The sequence below is a fragment of the Daldinia vernicosa genome, assembly GCF_022497035.1.
Source record: "Daldinia vernicosa strain CBS 139.73 unplaced genomic scaffold F5Y00scaffold_10, whole genome shotgun sequence".
NCBI classification, from domain to species: Eukaryota; Fungi; Ascomycota; class Sordariomycetes; order Xylariales; family Hypoxylaceae; genus Daldinia; species Daldinia vernicosa.
The window spans coordinates 346,087-365,234 of NW_025953926.1; the positions used below are offsets into that span (position 1 = coordinate 346,087).

Below are 19,148 nucleotides of genomic sequence, written 5' to 3' on the forward strand. Positions count from 1 at the left end.
GACTTGCTTGATAGATTAGTTAACTACAACTAAGTAGTTAACTTATCAGACTAACTAGTAGCTATGTAAAAGATATTTGCGAAATTAACAGGTCTATTCATCGGCAACTAATCTATATATTAACTACCTGTTAACTAAGCAGAAACTTAAACATCAGATTTAAGTAGTTATCGTCTGAAGAAAAACCCAAGACCAATGTCAATCTCAGGCCTTTCCGCGTAGTTGTTACTGCTCACCGCTTGATGGTGATATTACCAAGGCTTGATGCCTAGTTAGATTAATAGCCAAAACACAACGGAGTGGCCGAGAGGGGCAGAAAAGGGGGGAGACAAGAGGGATTGTCCAATAGAATTTCAGTTAACTATAGAAACTCGGATAACTACCAAGTCACCGGTAGTTATAGATTCTCAGACCAGTCAATACATCAAACCAAGGCAAGTTACCAGCGTAGTTAATCATTCTAATCTGGGATCTTCATTCAACAGTCTATCAATACGGTACAATCTGCATATTCTTTCTTCATCGAAACTCCCATCGTCCCCATTCTCCCTCAAACATACCAAAAAAAAGAAAAAAAAAAGAAGCCATAAACCACTCATATACCCATCCCCGCCCGTTTACCAAGACGATAGACAGCATAACATTATTCGTGAAATAAACCCCCCACCCGCTTCTCCCTTCCCCAAAGAAGCAAGTAAGCAAGCAAGCAATTTGGACAAGGTGTATAAACGCCGAAATGTGATGATTGATTGATTGATTGATTCGCACCTGGCGGTGAACAAGACCGGTGCGAGTCCTCTATATGTTGCCCCCCCCTTCCGTTAGAACGAGATGAGAGGATATTAGAACGAGAAGGAGAAGAGAAGAGAAAGAGAAAATGTCGTTCCGCATGCATAATAAACAATAACCCGTCCTTGTTGCCCGAGAAGTGAAAGTCGTCGTATGGTATGATGGATGACATGGTAAAAGTCTTCAAAAATAATAGGTAGTTAATAATGAATAATCGCAGGAATGCAAGCCATGCTCCCCTCGACGCCCACTCCCCCCCCCCTAATACCCGCCGTCGCCGCCACATGACCGCTCCTGGTTATGCAAGAGTCCGTGGTGATACAAGTTTGAAATCGAGGAACGTTGCTCGTAACGATGATAGATAAATGCGGCCCCGTGATCTATAAGTCGTAATAACCCAAAATCGCTTCTTCGGCTACCTAGTAGGCCTGTTGGGCCAAGGCGGTCCCGGGATACGGGCCCCCGAAGAGGACGTACTGCTCGAACGGGAAGCAGCTGATGGTCTTCCGCGAGCTGCGCACCCATTTGGGGCGGGGCACCTCCTCCCAGTCCTCGTTCGTCAGGGGGTAGAAGTTGTAAGCCTCGTGCGAAGGCAGGTCGTGGTGCTCGCACTCGAAGATGCCCTCGAGGTGCAGCCGTTCTAGCTTAGGTATCTTGGCGCGTAGACCCGTGAACAGCGACTTAAAGGTGCCTTCGTACATATGGATACCCCCCAGCGATACCTCGAAGGGCTTGGCGAGCCCGCGACCACCGAGACGTAATCGGAGGAGGGTGGCGCCGTGCCGCGCGAGGAAGTACTTGAGGTCCTCTTCCTCGCACGAGACGCCCTCGAGTGTTAAGTCCGTAAGCTGCTTATACGTGAAGTCGTAGAACAGCTCACGGAACGACAGGGCAAATTTGGAGTTCTCGCTGGAATAGGGGTGGAATGCGAGTTTCAATTTTTTTAAGTTCGTCGCGAGCTGCAGGATGCGACCAAGTCCATTGACGGCCCTGAAAGCCGATCCGGGACCTTGCAGTCCCGAGGGGTCGAGAGTTAGGTTGAGAGTCTCCAGACTACTGAACGACTGGGCGTGCGTGAACCAGTGGCTGCGGTGGTCTTTTGCACGGAATAATTCGAGGGGAAGTCGATCCACCTTGAAAGAGGTTAGAGGGACGCCATGGAGTGAGGAGATGATAGCATCCAAGTTGCTATACGTCTGGGGTCGATCCAGCTTCCTGCAGCTTGGGTAGTCAAAGACCTCCTTCAGAAGGTCATTTTCGAGAGGGCATTGGGTGAAAGTAATCTCAAATTCCTTAAGATTCGGAAGAGAAGAGCATGCTTCTCGAAGGTCGTCGGCCCTCAGATGCAATGGACCAACTGCTTTACGCCCCCTTTCGATCCTATCGAATTCCTGCCTAGCCGATCCCATTAACTCATTACGGTGATCTGGAGGCGTGACGAAATGTTGAAACCTGATACACCATGTAAGTAAGTCCAATTGCATGCATAAATTGAGAAGGATTGGGCTAAATATCGGCCTATAGTATGCATATAGTATAGTATACGTGGCTGTCGTATTCGCGTAGACGGCATTATGATAAATACTTGTGTGCGGAAAATGCGGTCTTGGCAATTCGAGATATCATAAAAGATAAAAGAAAACTTACCATGATGTGCTCCATGCGTCGTAATAAGATAACTCGCCGAGAAATATGCAGATTGATGTGATGCTGCCTCTTAGTCGGTCGTGCAGCGCGATGGAGTGTAATCGGTCGATATCATTTCTCCAACCGACAGCGGTGAACCTGGAAGATAGCAAGAATTCGTAGCCCACGTCTGCTAACATGCGAGTGACCTCTCTCAGATTCCTAACCGACTCGGGTTCGCAATGAGAGAAGACAAGTCTCATAAGCTCAACGGGCAAGGTATCCATAAGGAACGGTAGATGGGTTGTAGGTTGTAGATATAAAAATAAAAATATAAAAAAGTTGAGGTAGAGAAAAGTTAACCAAGACTGGTGTGTGGTGGACTGAACTGGTAGTAGTATGTAATAGTAGTGGTGGTTGTGGTGGTGGTGGGTGTAAGACGAGAATATGGGTATAATAATATCCAAAGTCCGCCAGTTCCAAGAGCCTTGAAAATGAACAAAACGCCGTTACGGAGTGAATTCTAGACGAGATTTCGAAAGAAAGAAAATACAAGACCTCGCAGGCGTTCTCGAGGAATTTTTCTACTTGGAAATGGCGGTTAGTTATTAAGGCACCAAGAACGGCCGGAGCTCGTACTCAACGAAATGGCGGAGAGGTCGATGTTTGGTGCATTTCCTTTCTGCAACAAGCCTTTCCGAATCTAGGACAAAGGAAAAAACCGCACCAACTATCGGTGAGAATGAGACACACATATACAATGGTACTGAATGTACTAAAATTTCCCTAACTACTTTCTACTTTCTGACGGACAACAACATGGACATGGAACTTAAAAAAAAAAAAAAAAATCTATTCCCTAAATGTTTCGCTGTGAATGGATCCCGCTGAGCAACCCAGCTCAAGGGGCTGAAAGGATTTCTTCTCAAGGTGAGATGGCGGTAAGGCAACCCCCTGTACGACAGCGATAGATATTGCTGGGTACGGTGAAGGAGAACATCACGAAACTTGAGAATACCTGCGCGTAACTATAGGTATATATGTAATACTATGTATGTATATGTATGTAATAGTTGGGATAGTGCGAGAAGAACCCGGCATCTAACTGTGACCACTGTGACTCAAAAAATGTCTACCTAGGCCCCCCCCCCCCCCCCAGCAGAGTCCAGGGCTGCTAGGTTCCTGCATTAGGTCTTCATAGGCATCGTCCAGGGCCTGTTCAGCATAAACTTGGTGGGGCGTATTGTACATATAATACATATCGATCCCGAACCATGATTCGCTCCCTCAACCCTGGCTTGATTTTAGCGGGATGATACAGCTCAGCAGTGGCGTTTTTTCTTCAACGTTATCTTCGAGCTGGAAACTTCTCCCCCCTTGCATTTGTATTGTATTTGTAAAAGACGGAAGACAAAGTGCGAAGAATCGGTCACAATTTTCCTTTGTTTTTTTTTTATAATATTTCTTTTTTGTTTTAAGTACCTAATGTAGGTAGACGCGGGAGCTGAGCCCGAAGTCTTACGTTTGCTAAGCGCTGTTGAAATTCATATGCTCGTGTCCTAAGTAAGAAGAGCCTTGTACCACGCCCTGCTCACGAAATTTTAAATACAACTTAACGAGCTCCAAGCCTTTGGGGGCCCAAAGTCATACCTCATACTTTATAGCCTGCCGTGCCGTGCCTTGAATATAGCGACTTTGTCATCGTAGAACAATATCTCACGTAAACGAAGCCGTGCTGCTGACCCTACTGTATCGTCTTCTTGTAACGAGTCCATCTCAGACTCAGCATCGTCAGACACATCAGTCATGTCATCCCCAGCGTCCGCCGCACCCGCATTGGCGTTGTCCTCGTTCTCGTCATCGTCGTCATCATCATCGTCGTCCTCTTCCGTCTCTTCGTCAGCCTCACTGCCGTCATCATCGTTGCCGTCGTCCATATCGATCACGATGGGTACGTCTTCATTGTGGTTTCCACCCAGGCCGATATCAGAACTGCCATTAGTACCGTCGCCTGACCGAGTCTCTAGTATCTCAAAGCATTTGTTGTTTATGCCTACGTAGCAGAGCTGAATTTCTGTTCGAAGCGTGATAATATCAACTAGCTGGAGAGCGAGCTCTTTTGGATCGAAATTGCCAGATATGTGCCCTAATATATGAGTTAAGTGCAGAGAGCGAAGCTGTGATACGTTCGGAAGCCGCTGGAGGAATGGATGCTATAGGGGTAGCGCCAGTTAGTGTTCGCCGTCGTTACTATTGCGGTTAATGTAGGCTAGAATGTCTGCTTACCCAGTCTTTATAATCAATCGCCACAGCAAGTTCTCTGAGATTTGGCATTCGCCCGCTAGTAATGTAAGAAATCATTTCGCTACTAAGCACCCAACTTTCCCACCGACGGCCCTCTCCCGAGTCGTCCGAGCTATCGAGAAGGAGTTTCTTCAGGCTTAATCGATGGCGTTTTATCGCGCCCTTGAAAACCTGGTCAAGTTTCACAGCTGGATGAGGCGCCCGCCGTCGGTCTTGCAAGAAAAGTACTTCTAGACTATTAGGTGCGAGAGTTTCCTTAATGAAACTAACCAGAGTATTGGAAGGAATGTTGGTATGTATGTGCTTCAGTGCCAAGTGATACTGAGTTGGTGTTCCAGGGGGTGAGCCGTGGGCCGGGGGTGTAGGGTGAAATTGTCTTTTTAGAGTCCTCCAGAGGTGCTCAACAAACATACAATCGAGAATCGTAAGACTTGTCAAGACGCTCCAGTCAAAGGCCTTTGTGCAAACTTGTAGTGATAGCGGTACCCGTTCGAGTTCCAATGTCTCTAGTTGGAGCTTTCCATCAAGACGCTTTCTTTCCGCAAATAATCCATTGCTGCTCTGACCTGAAGCCGTAGAGACACCGGGCCGCTGCTGATTCAGGGGTGGTATTTCTCTAGGCGTTGTGATATTCGAGTGCGCGAACGGTGAAAGACCCCCGTTAGAACTTGAGCCGAACCCGACCCCAAATTGCGGTTGTTCTGATGTGGGATCAGTCGAATCCTTCGTCTGAACCTTTGTGACCGGTTTTCTTCTTATGTCATATATTCTGCCAACCAGTACCCCTAGAACCCCCCCTAGTCTCCTTTCTCCGATCTGACTTTCTCCGGGCCAACGGGCATCATGGTCAATTTGCTCTAAGGTGTAGCTATCCCATGCCTGCGCAAAATCCGCCATGCGAGCTTTCTGCGATATTCCAATTCGGAGTTCCCTAAGGTAAGATCTCGAACGCTCGATAAGCACCGATATCTCGTCTAAGTACGCGAGCTCATCGATGTCTAGAACCGTCAAGCTTTTGAGGGGTGGTAGAATGCTGAAAGTTGGATACTCGACGTGACTTTCGGAGTACTTAATTGGTTGTGTTACAGACGGGTGGAAATCACTAGGCAGAGTATTGCCGACAGGAGTCACTGTACTTCCGATAGGAACAGAAAGAGGCGGCAAGGGACCTTGGATCGGGCTAGAAACGGAGGATGAAGCATCTTGGATCTCGGAATTATCGTGCCAACGAACCCAGACCTTCTCCAGCTTAGATTGACCTTCTGGATAATGATCTTGTAGGGATGCTAAGGCCATGAAAACTTCAGATAAAACTCCTGTGGGCATGTCCCACACGAATGTTTCTAAGTTGATCATCTTGCCGACAGCTATTGCCACTAATGTTCCTAGCATCTTCCCGCTCTCCTTAGTGACCATATACTCGGATGTCCAGTCTTTCGGCCCGTTACCGAGGGAAAATTTACGAGTATATCTTGCATATTGGTTGTTGGAGAGTCTCCCAGAGGACTCCAAGTAAGGTAGAGAGCTCCCTTTCAGCCATCTTGTCCGCTGAGCGAACTTACTACCTAGACACAAGGTTGCCAACCCATAGGTCAGCGCATCGACGTTTTTGCTATCAGATGGGGGAACAGTATCATCTGGCCAGACTATATCGAAGCGGGCGTAAATATGAGGTATAGCGAGATAATAGAGAGTGGAATTCGTTAAAGCTAACGAGGTTAGGTCGTTCGTATGGGTCACCTAGCATGCAGATGTCAGTACACCTTACATAGGACCTATTCATAGGTGTCTCCAGCTTGCCTCCTTAACGATGAGTCTCAAAATATCGACCGGAAGGTCGAGGAGCTGCAACGGCCTAGGCTTGGATTTTATAGCTTCCCACTCTCGTCCTTTGCCTCTAAGAAGTTTGGATAGGTTCGGCACGGGCGGGTCGCGCACAGGAATATCCGACGATGAAGATTCCGGCAGAGGCTGACCGGTCTCATGTCTCGTTTGCGGATGCGAAGTTAGAAGGTCCTTCAAGCTGGAGTGGCTTGAATCTGCGCTGCCAGCCATAATACTTTGTCGATGCTCGCCTTGACTTATGATATCGCTTGAAGCTAAAGGCGCCCTGGAGCATCGAATCGCATGCTGTCAGCGATGATGGATATCGCTAAATATTTATATTGGGGCTTTAGATATGAGGTAGAAACAACTAGGAGGCAGTATTATTGCGTCGCGCGAAATGGATGTTATACGCAACTCCCAGTTACTTGGTGAGTAGCAACTAGTAATATGATCGTCGCCGGAGCACTGGAGTCTGGAGCGCTGGAAGGGCTATGTACTAAGTAGGCAAGTTAATAGGTATTTGATTAATGTACCGCTGCGTGGGTAAGCGATTCAACAAGGATGGTTAAGGATTTATTTAAAGCTGTAAAACAAGAGCCTGAAGCGCTGCTCTAGCAGTATGTCGTAGGGTAGTTGGTTATGAAAGAGGGATGTATTTCGTCGATTTCAACTCAGGCGAGGCTTGCATCTAGGTAGGTTTCCCGTACTTGACGCCTTTAGCACAAGAACCTCTAAGTGGATTCTAATTGGCCTGTCGCACGGGGTAGGCAGGGAAGGCGTGGGGCACATAGCGCGTAAAACATAAGGTTGGCACCTAACTCAAAAGGGATCTACGCAGAAATACATACAGCGGAGGTACCGCAACCACCTATCGATAAGATATCTAATCTTGGGTAGTAACTAACCAGCTAACTAACTTATAATAGGTAGACTTCAATATGAGCTTCAAAATCTGGAAGCATCTCACATCTCATTGATGATATCAAAATGGAGTATATATTATGTAGTGTATGCGATTGGATGAGATCAAAGTTGGCTTCTCGTCATTGCTTCGTCGTTACCAAGCTAGTTTTTCACGAGGCACAGCATGAAACTGCACCACGGTTCATATGAGAGGAGATAGTTCAACCATCCCTTAACACATGTGTCGATGACATAGCTTCCACTTCGTAGTCCTAGCTCCCATCCCAAAACGATAATTCGCAGCTTCGTATAGATGTATATCGCAAGTGATATACCTACATAACAATAGCCATTCATCCTTATGATTGCCTACCTAAGATATAAAATAGACAACTGGAAAATTTTTATATAGGTGCATGCATACATGTAAGTCAACGCATCGGCGTGAAAGATTGACGTTGCACTGATCAGGCATACCTGCTGCCCTTTTAAATACCTGGTACCTACAATAAAGTCATGAGGGACTGGAAGCTGCCAACCTGAGCCCCTCCAAAGCCCCGCCTCTTTTGCATGTATATTGTACCTCCCCGCGACGTTCATAGGTATTTACAACAGAGCATCCGCTTTCTTTCTCCTTATTATCCTCCGGTTCTTCCCAGCCTCTTTATTCTTGGGTTTCTACATAGCCCATATAAGTCTGCTTTGGTTGTAACCTATGACTTATTATATTTGCCGCCGACTCTTTTATTTTTCCGTGAGGAGCTGATTAAGCTGAGAACTAGCTACCTATCTCCGACATTACAGATTTGGTATCTTAGGACCTAGGTTAGTACGCAGGTATGTAGGTAACCTTATTACCTTTCTTGCCCCGCTTGATTGTTTCCCGTTCCTCCCATCGCGCGCTTTGTGTTGTGGCTAAATCAGTCTGCTTCTTGCGCCGTGTCCTATTCACTTGTCTATGACCAGCCTGTCTATGACTACATCGGTGACTGCCTAACAGCACACTGGCCTTAACACAAGTCAGTCTGAACATTCACCGGACCCTCTGGCTTATTGCTATCTCTTATTTAAACTGACCGCTTTCCTAAGCTAACTTTGTAACGCTCTAGATTAACCTGGACCACACAAGAATCAGTACCTGTCCATTGTCGCATATCGATTCGAACCCAATATCACTTGTCGCATCTATACCCCGAGTTTTGTTCTACGTTGGAAAACATGGCAAGCTTCGTAACAGATCTCTGGGAGTCCATCTTCACTCCCGGAACGACTCCAACTCTCCTCGTCGCCACCAACGCTACATTCGCGTGTTTACAGCTCGTACTTCTTCTCCTATTGGTTGGGACATATAGTATTCACTTTGTGATACTCTCATTCCTGTGTGGGGGGCTCTGGTGGGCTATCAACTGGTTCGCAGCCGAGTTGAAGGTAGCACAAGCCAAGGAAGCCCGGGACAAGGCGCGTTCCGAACAAAGAGCGGCCGCACAATCCTCGGATGAAAGCGAAGAAACCGAAGTAGAAACCGCATTCATCGCAAAAGGGAAACCCACAGCAGTAGCCAAGGATGTGGAAGTTATAGAACAGACGGCAGACCTGAAGCTTCGAACTGAACCTTCATCCGGAACAAAATCCAGCGCTAGTACAGAGGACGAGTGGGAAAAAGTATCCGAGAATGAGAACGAGAAGGACAAATAAACTATAGCCTAGACGAATATAATCATACCCGCTTGGGGCTGGGGTGGCATTTGCACGAGCATTTGTAGCGAGGTTGGGCCAGTAGCATAGATACCTTTGCATTTCAGAACTCCGGCGTTGATTATCACCTTGGTCTCCTCTATATCTGCTAGCATGTTTATAAATGAAGGGATAGTTACTTCTTTTAGTTAGTTATTTGGTTTAACCGGTTGTCAATATATAAATAACAGTCAATATGTGTCTTGAGATGGCCTGGAATATCTGATATATTTACCTAAGGTTAGGCGCCTTACACATATTTAAAATGACGAATTGAAGCTCTCGTCTACACAACATCAGTGAGATAGGTACAACGGTACTTATACATGTACCCAAGTACCCAATCGAGAAAATAGCTATCGGTCACGTGATGGTACGCAGCCTGCAATTGACGGCCTTTAATTTTCACCACCCTAGAACTTCGCCTTGTAACCAAAAGCTCACTAAACGCGACTGTCCGACCTTGAGCTTCCAACCATTATCCCGAAATACAAACCTCACACCCCATTATCTCGCAAAACACGAATAACTAGCCAAGATGAAGCTCGTTAGGTAAGCTTAACCTATTCCCACACGGCGCATAATTGTGTGCTAAATCAAGTATTCACAAAGCTACGTCTACGACTCCGGTGCTAATCGTGATGGTTTTCCAGGTTCTTGATGAAGTGCGTCAACGAGACGGTGACGATCGAGCTGAAGAATGGTACGCGCCATAATAAACCTCTTAATTGGATAAGATGCTATCTCTCCATCCAGTGGCTAACGACGGCGCTATTTAGGAACAATCGTGCACGGCACAATCACGTCGGTCTCGCCGTTGATGAACACTGCCTTACGAACAGTCAAGATGACCGCCCGCGGCCAAGACCCTATTTCCCTGGACACCATGAACATCCGCGGTTCTACGATCCGCTACATCATCCTGCCCGACTCGCTGCCCTTAGATACGCTCCTAATCGACGACTCGGTGAAACCCAAGAACAAGGCGCGCAAGGAGGCTGCGGACAGAGGTATCCGGGCAGGCGGGCGTGGTAGAGGACGAGGACGAGGCCGCGGCCGTGGACGGGGTAGACCGTGAGAGGGAGAGCCCTAGCAGCAAGCTTTAGGAGTATCAGTCATGCTATATTACAGCATACTTGCGCCTCCGAGAGGACAGGACAGAAAGAGAAGGAGGAAGAGGCTACGTTACAGATTTAGGCAAATTTTATAAGAGTCAAGTCGAGAGGAAGTACGGAAGACAAGTTGGTAGGCATTACTTCTACGGCGTTGGGGGGTAGGCAAATGAAAACACAACACACAGACACAACCATGAAAGAATGGCAAAAGCTGGTATGGCTCCTTTGCAACACTACTTAATTCTTTACTTCTTTCATGAGGAGCTAGCTGAAAGCTCACGAGAGCCAAACAAATATAAAGTCCCATTGGCAACCAAAAACCAAATATCCCCCTCTCCCACGTGTCTGTTAACAAGCCTACTCTACCCAGATCCTGATAATCTGCAGCTTCTCCCACCCGGCCTGCTTCCCACTAGTCCCCACCGTCGCAACCTTCCACGCCTCCCCGAGGCCTAGGATCCGCTGCTTGACGTCGTCCGGCTTGTTCTGCGCGCACAGCAGGACGTACGCGCACCCCCTGCGGGAAAGTACCCGCGGCAAGCTACGAATCAGCCGATCCGTCGTTTCCATCCCGTCTCTGCCGCCCGCGTACGACAGCTCGAGCATATACGAGTCGTCGTCGAACGTCGGCGTCGCCGCGCCTAGATGATGATGATGCGGCAAGTCCGGCAGCTGGGGCGTCGGCACGTACGGCGGGTTGAAAATCAAGACGTCTACCACCTGGTCCCTGAGCGGCGCAACCAGGTCCCCCTGGACCGCGCCGAGGAAGGACCCGTGCGTCGCGGCGTTTTCTGCGGCGGCTTTTCTCGCCGTCTCGCCCGTCGCCTTGCACGCGTGCCCGTTGACGTCGACGGCTGCTGTCAAGACGTCCCGCGATCCGAAGAGTGCTTGCGCTTGTGCGTGGACGAAGGCGATGACTACGCCGGAGCCGGGGCCTACCTCGACTACTAGCGGGACATGGCCGTCTCCGAAACGGGTCTGGAGGAATGCTGTCTCGGAGGCGGAGGAGAGCGTGTCTAGCAGTAGGAAGGAGTCTTCCGCTGGCTCGTATACCCTCTCGTACGCCACGTGTGAGGTATCGGGCGTCGGCAGCATACCTATCTTCTATGCCGTGTTAGTCGTTGAAGCAAATCCGAATTACGATGGTAAAGCGATACAGACGGAGAGTTAAGATCGAGCTAATAAATTTTCCCATCACAAAAAAAACCTAAAGCACGTGATATGTTTGTCTTATGTGGTAGGATAACGATGAGTTAGGTAGGTAGTATATTGATTCTTATTTAATAGGCCTCGACGACGGCGAATGGTTTGCTATATGCCCTTAATACGAGTAGACGTAGCCTCGTTACCTATGATTATTGGGTATTTATTTAGGTGTCCTATTTCACGAGAGGCTTTACAGCCGGAGCCTACTCGCGGGTTACCTTTCGCTCTGCCCGAACCAGCACCACTATTTCCTAACGGCCATGACTTGAGTCGACTTTGATGCGATATAAAACCGGTACATGGTGTTGATAATAATAATATCTTGGTAATGGTAGTCTAGCGAGCTATTCGACGATTAGTCCACGGCATCCGACCACATCGCAAACAGGGACGAAATCATCCAACATACCCATAAAGTAACCGCAATCTCCCCCCTCCCCATCCCTATCCCTATCCCTCCGCGCCTAATACGCGATACGCAACTTCCCTTCCCTTCCCAACCCAACCCGCCGCATCTCACATAACAGCGCACTCGCATCCCGGATCGTACTTACTCGGGCCGAACCCCCAGCGCCAGCGCCTCTTAATATCCATGATCATGCGAGTCTTGTTCTTGTCGTAGCAGCCCGAGAAGCGACAGGCAGGACACAAGCCCGCCGCGTCGGCAATGCTCGCGGGCTCGCGCGCGACGCCGTCGCCAAACATGCTGCACGTGTTGAACCCCATGCCGGGATAGCACGGCTGCCAGATCTGCAGCCAGTGGTGTCTGCAGCAGCGGCTGCGGAAATCTACGTATGCCATGTTAGTATAACAGGTATATAGGTATACATGGCGTGCCATGTTATGTTTCAAGGGAATATACGCACGGATCGTTCTACACATGTTCCTATTATGCGTCGCGTAGTGTGTATTACTCGGCGAGTAGAGTCGCTTGTAGATGGATAGGTAGGTATAGATATAGCTGATATTGTTAGGAGATGGTGTTTTGTCTAATATCAGGTTTAAATTCGTCTAGGATTTGATATTTACCTAGGAAAGAATAACTATATCACGACGCAAAAGACGGCAGGAACATTTCCTTCATCTGAACTCAGGATCCGGAGTGCAGGTGCGTGTTTGACTTACACAAACACTTACGCACCTCCATGTGCCTGCCAATTCTCGTCACCCGATTTACACCATCAATAGAGCTGAGTGTATCGGTGTAATTTTTTTTTTCTTTGTGGCATTATTCACAGTGGCTTTTAGGATGAATAGGTAATTAGCTCGGTCCCTCTTAACACAGTATTCAATATATGCTATATAAATCCTTGATTTCGATATATACCCCCTTTACTCCAAGTTATCTCGTACGCCTACGCTTTTATTAATTTGAAAGAGCTTAGACATGCTACCATAGATAGCTGCTAGGTAGGTAAGTCAAGATATTATATCCAATTACCATCATCGACCCTCTGCTCCGAGGTGGTTCCGGCATCATCACCATTGCTACCACCACTCCTATCGTTACACAGCCTTGCTAGCATCTGCTCAATCCTCGAGGTAGTGCTCTCTAGTTTGCCTAAACGGCTTGATAGGTCTTCGATCTCGGACGATTCACTCATGATATTTCGTATCTGGTCTGATAGCATCCCATATGGGGCTATAGAATCCCTGCGACTCGGCGTCTTAGGTGGTGGCGGCTGATTCGGCTCGTTGTCTTGATTCTTACTCGACTCTAATAGCGTCGAACTTTGCTGCCGAGCAAACTGTTTTCGAATCATATGGCGTGTTAGCTCATCGTCGACCGCAATCTCGCGCTCAACTGATTCCGGCGGAGGAATATCAAAAACAGCCTGGATGTCCCTGTGGCTTGTTATCCTCCATCTCTCCCAAAACCAGCTCCGCGTACGACGTTTCTTTGGTAGCTGTTCTGTCGGGTATTCCAACAACTCCGTATCCGACCATAGGAGCTGCCTCTCGATCCCGGCGATGAGGAGTAGCACCGGTAGATTGATTGCCCTGATGGTTGCTACATGAATCTTGTGGAACCAACGAGGACTAACAAAGAATCTCATCGGAACCAATACGAACAGGGCAATTATATTGAATGGAGGTTGGTAGGCGAATATCGCGTCGCTTTTCACACCTTCAAGCGTCATGACCGCTTTTCGGAACTGGATCTCGGCAGTAGCATTGGAGACAATGCTACTAAACGTATTCGAGAGCATCGAAACCAAGATGGTTAGGAATAGTGTGTTACCTAGGAACGCGAATGCAACCATCAGGGTCGGTCCTAGAAGCCAGTGAAATTCCCCCTGTAGGATATGATGTTAGGGAAGCAAGCATAGAAACGTGTTTAGTCTCACTCACAGAGCGTGAAATGCCAGTGCCATCCAAGCCGAACCAAATCCATAGCATCCATTTACTGATAGTTCTGTGGACGGTTAGTATATGAAGAGCTTTTGCAACCAAAATACTTACACGGTATTGTGACGCCCTTCTGCGAGCCACACCATAGAGAGGAGGAATCCACAAAAACACCTGGCCGTCGTTAGTTTCACAGAATTTCATCAGGTAGCAGCACGCAGTGTGCTTGGGGATACGAACCACGCTGCCAAGGCTGTAAGTAGAGTGAAATCCGCCATCATAGATCGTAAGGATAGGAACACTATGTTATCCGATAATAAGTTGAACGCTAGCCGAGGTACGAGCACTGGAGCTCCCATTGCAAGGACGTCAAGAGCTTGCTGGCCTGGTCCGGGTTGTCCGGTTTTCCAACCGTATATTCTTAATATCAAATATATCCAGTAGACCAACGCGAACATGACATCCAAGAATGACCAAAGGTTTTGCGTGTATACATTCCTGTTATCTTATTTAGTAGGTAAAGACATAAAAATGTTCGAACTAATTTACCATCCATGTGCTAAGATCGTTGCAAACTGATCAAGAACCCAGCCGAACGCGTATATCGAAAATGCCATCTCAAAAACGCTCAAATACTCCGGGTTGCGCTCGAGCATGAATAGGAGATATAAGGTAAGTAGGATAATGAACTGGGTTATTTCTAGTATGTTTCTCGTGCGAGGCACTATCAGTCGATACTGGTTAAGCAAGGGTGCCTCACGGGGATCGTATAACGAGATAGGCTTTTGTTTGTATCGGTCGGGTATCATATCCAGCTACTAGCGTTAGCAATCACATAAGTCGTCGTATATGATTAATTTATCATAAGAACATTGCCTGCTAGAGGATGGATGGCTTCGATCGAAATAAAAGATTTTGGTCACATACTATTATCCTGTTAGACTCGGAAAGACAAGAAGATGGAGAAAACGAGCTAATATAATGAAGTTGAACCAATCTCATACATACCAAAAGTGGTTGGAGTATAAATGACTTGTCCAATGTAGATTGCGTTGACACTAATATCTGTGAGTTTCGTGGCGGATTCTCAGCTGGAGAAACTTACACTTTTTGACAATGTGTAGAACTAAGAAAATACTTGCTACTACTTAGGATAGCCACCTCAAGTGCCGGTAAAGTCCTATTGTGGCTCCACGTAGGACCAAGAAAAGCCTCTTCACGAACTTCCTCCGGAGCGTTCTGAAATGGCCCAAACCCAGTAACCAGAATTTTAGCTAAAAGAAGGAGTCCTTCCGAGCCCGGATTATCATCGCCATAACGTCTTAGAATGCGCGTAGCCACGAGCTCACAGAGGGTCGCCCGTGTAAAGTGAACATTTTCTCTATTGGTCATATGTTCCTGCTCACGGAGAAACTGAAAGCGGTTTACGAGCAAACAATAAACTATTTCGTGGTTAGCTTCATTTTCATAGTCTATACAAGTAGGTACTAGGATGAAATATAGTATATAAACAACTTAGCGCAACGAGTAAGTACACGTACCGATAGATATGTCATTCTGCTCGTATAACTTGTCTACTAACGGCCGAACAACTGAAATATTGAGCCGGAGGTCTGTTAACTGCTCGAAAGTGAGATAGTCTTCGACTATGCTGATGACATCTCTTCGTATCCTATGTATATTTGTATACACCGGTAGGTGGAGGTTGTCATTCGTATCGTTAGCGAGGGGCGGCTCTTGTTCTGGCGGGCCAGAAAAGACACGATTCAAAAGAGGCTGGTGTTCAGACTCTTGTAGTCGAACTCCTCGCCGACGAGGATTTAACATGGTGGCGTCTTGAGATCAGCATTCAAAGAAGAAGTACAAACTTGCACTTAGTCCATCGGGTTGCAATATATCTCGAAGAATCCTAATTGCCTAAACCAATGGAGGTGCATAAAATAGCATCAAGCTTCACAACCAATGATTGCGGATCTTACTTAATTAATGGAGAAATAAGCCTCTTATAAGATGCTGCGTGGTATCCGATTGCCTGTTCGTGGATTGTCGTTGACGTAGCTCCGGGATATCGTTGTCGTTAGGACGAGCTGATGCTTAAAGATGCCTTGGATTCGTGTGATAGGTAGGTATATATTTTTCGTGGTGAATACCATACGTGCAACAAGCTGATTTATGAAAATATATACGTTCAAATTGACATCCGTCTCTGAAAAGCAATAAAAGTTGTTAAGCTTTAGGTGCCCTAACCTTAGGTAGAGTTGAGATGTCTTGGCTATGTGTGCTTTACTACCTTTTAATTGCTACTTGAGCTTTCCCAAGCTCCTTCTTATTTATCGGTATAGTTTTAAGTTTGATATTACCTATTGATAGCTGCACATTGACGTCGACGGGGCTTTCTGTTTCACACATGCAAGATGCAACATTTGACCTGGCTTGCTTAGGGGGCTAAGGTGGCACTGCAGCAAGCAAACTGATAAGATAAGACTAGTTCTTGCTCTATTGGGGAAAGTCTCAAGGTTGTTGGTTGTTGATCGGTCAGATCGGTTTAATCTTGGGGACTCCAAAATAAGCAACAGTTTCTACTTTCAACTCAGGGATTGGTCTTCGACCTCTCCAAATCACAATAATGGTATGGCCTTTCACCTCTGCCTCTGGGAAAGACGGTGATTCTTCGAGACGACCAGTCTCCTGGTCTGATAGTTTAAACGGAACCGACTGGCAACATTACAAAGACCCTAGAAACTGGGTCCCGACTTTGCTTGTAACGACAACCGTTGTCGCCTCTTTGCAGATCTATCGTTCATACCTGCGTCGCATCCCCGGCACTATACACATCCGACCGAGCTCTTTCAGGAGGAGAAGCATCTTCGGTCAAGTTACGAGTGTCGGAGATGGAGATAACTTCCATTTATACCACACACCGGGTGGTCGTCTAGCGGGGTGGGGATGGCTACGAAAGGTCCCGGTCAAGAAGGTAGAGTTGAAGAATAAGACGGTAAATCAGCCATGACCCTATTTGACCGCTCTCCGTATCTAATTCTTGAACGGTTTAGATTCCTATACGTATCGCCGGTATTGACGCACCGGAAGGCGCTCATTGGGGACGGCCCGCCCAACCATTCTCGACGGATGCCCTCGCCTGGTTATCCGAATACATACTTGGGCGAAGGGTTCGAGCAAAGATCTACAGACGTGACCAGTATGATCGTATCGTCGCTACCGTATATGTAAGGCGGTTCCTGATCCGCCGCGATGTTGGCTTGGAAATGTTAAAGCGAGGTCTGGCTACAACATACGAGGCTAAGACTGGTGCTGAATTTGGTGGTCTTGAGGAGGAGTATAAGGCCGCAGAGAGTAAGGCAAAGGCTGCGAAGAGAGGGATGTGGGGCGGCAACCCGCAATTCTTCGAAAGCCCTCGCGATTATAAGACCCGAATGGGCGTGGGGGAATCGCAAAATAGCAACACGAAGTGATGAGATATGATATCGTTTAATCGTACTAGTTCTATCAGACTTTCCTATTTTGTGACTTATGCCATTGAAAAAGTAACCAACGGAATAAAACATCTTAATTTGTGAGATGGGCAAGCACATAAGGCTTAGCCTTAAACCGTATATATTGGGTCAGCCACTTAGTAGAAAACAGAAGGCGGAGTTGGAAGGAGTGCATAGAGGATGAACCAACCAATTCTATCCGATCTATGTGCGGATCTCCGCGCTCTCCCGGAATCTCTTGCGACTGGCAAGTATAGTGATATTTCTTCAGTCCAGGACCGCGGTTAGGTTAATGGATCTTGCATCTCGCATCTTGCATCTTGCATGTTTCGACGAACCCCTGAATTCCTACATGCTTAATTCCGTGTCCGTAGTCTTAAAGGGTTGGTATTTGTTTTCGCTATTTTCTCGGTGATTGTATACGCTCGACGTTACGGCGGCGGCAAAGCAATTATAAAAGATCCTATGGGTTAAAATTGGAAAGAGTTGTTGTTGCTTACTCTGTCATTGGTTAGCTTTTCGACGCTGACGATCATCTAAATGTAAGCCTCTAATTACCTTTTTAGGAGGTATATAGCTGAAGTAGGTTACCTATGTATGTATTTTATTGAACTACATATAAATTGTATATAAGATGTATACGGAGTGTAATACCGATTTGTATTGTCGGAGATGATAATCGCTATTCAGATAATCTTGTTAAAGAAGCCGTTATGCTACATAGTACGGGATCAGCCGGCGTAATGATGAAATTCGCATAATAGAAACACGAGAAAACCGCCCGTGAGACTTGGCTCGGATTAGATTCCACCCTTAGTCCTCTTTTAAACGGCCACTTGCAGTTGGACGATGAGACTAGACTACCTAGTTACAGATTGGGAAGACGAGATTGTGGCTTCCCTCAGGAACGATCCCTGTAAGCCCCTGTCTGCACCAGGCGAGCTGGCTGGCTGGCTAGGTTAGGTACGTATTGTACATAGTGTAGGTTCTTACATAGCAGAAATTACGCTACTGCAGGTGCAGACCCTCCCAAGCCTCTCCCTTCTTTGCACATTTCGCTCTAGCTCTTCCTATTGTTGCACGCTGGCCGTTTTTCTCACCCGTTCGACGTTCGACAACGAAGAGGCAGAAAACACCAAAGAGTATTGTCACTCCTTTTACCTCCTTATTACTCTAGGTTAATACGTGAAGCGTGTAACAATATATTGTTGCACTATCCTCGCCAATACGGCATTTTCTTTTTTCACAGCAGTCGTTTTTCATTTTTAGTCACTCGTTCGCGTTTTTTGACGATCCAATCAACACTTGCCTCTAAACCCCTGATCTGAGGACAGCATTATCCGGCAGACTACGTTTGACAGCACCAAGTTCTGGGACAATTAAGACACACCAAGTTCGATCGCGTCGTTACCGTTTCCCACATTCGTTCATTTCACCACCAAAAGGGATTTATACAGCATCCGTACGTCGCTCGTTTCCGAAGAATCACCGCCAGACACTTTCAAAAACTAGCACTGGCATATTGGGCTAAGTTACCTAGTCCCTGTCGTTGTTCAAGTTCCTACTCCTGGACACGCAACCAAGCAAAAATCAAGTTAAACAATCCAGTTTACGAGACTGGGATCCAGTGGTGGCCTATCAGTAGAAAAGCATTGCTTTTCGTCACGGTAGTACAGTTGGCCGTACACATCACTCCTAAGGTGATACCATCGGACGACCGTTGCATTGTGCATTGGTATCATTTGAGTACTGGTCAGTGATAAGTCTCCCTTCCTCCTCGTTACACTCCTTAGATGTTTCC

The 19,148-nt window shown here is 47.0% G+C and overlaps 7 protein-coding genes across 7 annotated transcripts; 3 read left to right on the forward strand and 4 right to left on the reverse strand.

The window, feature by feature from the left end:
• Window positions 1-506: 506 nt before the first annotated feature.
• F5Y00DRAFT_229832 (uncharacterized protein) lies at window positions 507-3,317 on the reverse strand. Its single transcript, XM_048006825.1, has 2 exons — window positions 2,437-3,317; window positions 507-2,241 (listed from the first exon to the last, which is right to left on the reverse strand). The coding sequence occupies exons 1-2, from the start codon at window positions 2,700-2,702 to the stop codon at window positions 1,209-1,211; spliced, it is 1,299 nt and encodes a 432-aa protein (XP_047867413.1). The 5' UTR covers window positions 2,703-3,317; the 3' UTR covers window positions 507-1,208.
• A 502-nt stretch (window positions 3,318-3,819) lies between these two features.
• Window positions 3,820-7,243, reverse strand: F5Y00DRAFT_229837 (uncharacterized protein). Its single transcript, XM_048006826.1, has 3 exons — window positions 6,520-7,243; window positions 4,702-6,459; window positions 3,820-4,628 (listed from the first exon to the last, which is right to left on the reverse strand). The coding sequence occupies exons 1-3, from the start codon at window positions 6,772-6,774 to the stop codon at window positions 4,074-4,076; spliced, it is 2,568 nt and encodes an 855-aa protein (XP_047867414.1). The 5' UTR covers window positions 6,775-7,243; the 3' UTR covers window positions 3,820-4,073.
• A 707-nt stretch (window positions 7,244-7,950) lies between these two features.
• F5Y00DRAFT_229840 (Pkr1-domain-containing protein) lies at window positions 7,951-9,391 on the forward strand. Its single transcript, XM_048006827.1, has 2 exons — window positions 7,951-8,286; window positions 8,559-9,391. The coding sequence occupies exon 2, from the start codon at window positions 8,668-8,670 to the stop codon at window positions 9,142-9,144; it is 477 nt and encodes a 158-aa protein (XP_047867415.1). The 5' UTR covers window positions 7,951-8,286; window positions 8,559-8,667; the 3' UTR covers window positions 9,145-9,391.
• Window positions 9,392-9,538: 147 nt separating this feature from the next.
• Window positions 9,539-10,458, forward strand: F5Y00DRAFT_10546 (Sm-like ribonucleoprotein). Its single transcript, XM_048003839.1, has 3 exons — window positions 9,539-9,735; window positions 9,837-9,886; window positions 9,963-10,458. The coding sequence occupies exons 1-3, from the start codon at window positions 9,722-9,724 to the stop codon at window positions 10,259-10,261; spliced, it is 363 nt and encodes a 120-aa protein (XP_047867416.1). The 5' UTR covers window positions 9,539-9,721; the 3' UTR covers window positions 10,262-10,458.
• F5Y00DRAFT_10553 (putative methylase) lies at window positions 10,438-11,570 on the reverse strand. Its single transcript, XM_048003840.1, has one exon. It carries the CDS (start codon window positions 11,391-11,393, stop codon window positions 10,656-10,658), a length of 738 nt encoding a protein of 245 aa, XP_047867417.1. The 5' UTR covers window positions 11,394-11,570; the 3' UTR covers window positions 10,438-10,655.
• Window positions 11,571-12,769: 1,199 nt separating this feature from the next.
• On the reverse strand, window positions 12,770-16,246 carry F5Y00DRAFT_229845 (uncharacterized protein). Its single transcript, XM_048006828.1, has 8 exons — window positions 15,395-16,246; window positions 14,959-15,295; window positions 14,863-14,911; window positions 14,403-14,668; window positions 14,094-14,351; window positions 13,968-14,027; window positions 13,857-13,920; window positions 12,770-13,801 (listed from the first exon to the last, which is right to left on the reverse strand). Exons 1-8 carry the CDS (start codon window positions 15,678-15,680, stop codon window positions 12,932-12,934), a joined length of 2,190 nt encoding a protein of 729 aa, XP_047867418.1. The 5' UTR covers window positions 15,681-16,246; the 3' UTR covers window positions 12,770-12,931.
• Window positions 16,247-16,324: 78 nt separating this feature from the next.
• F5Y00DRAFT_10601 (SNase-domain-containing protein) lies at window positions 16,325-17,791 on the forward strand. Its single transcript, XM_048003848.1, has 2 exons — window positions 16,325-16,848; window positions 16,907-17,791. The coding sequence occupies exons 1-2, from the start codon at window positions 16,480-16,482 to the stop codon at window positions 17,324-17,326; spliced, it is 789 nt and encodes a 262-aa protein (XP_047867419.1). The 5' UTR covers window positions 16,325-16,479; the 3' UTR covers window positions 17,327-17,791.
• Window positions 17,792-19,148: the final 1,357 nt, after the last annotated feature.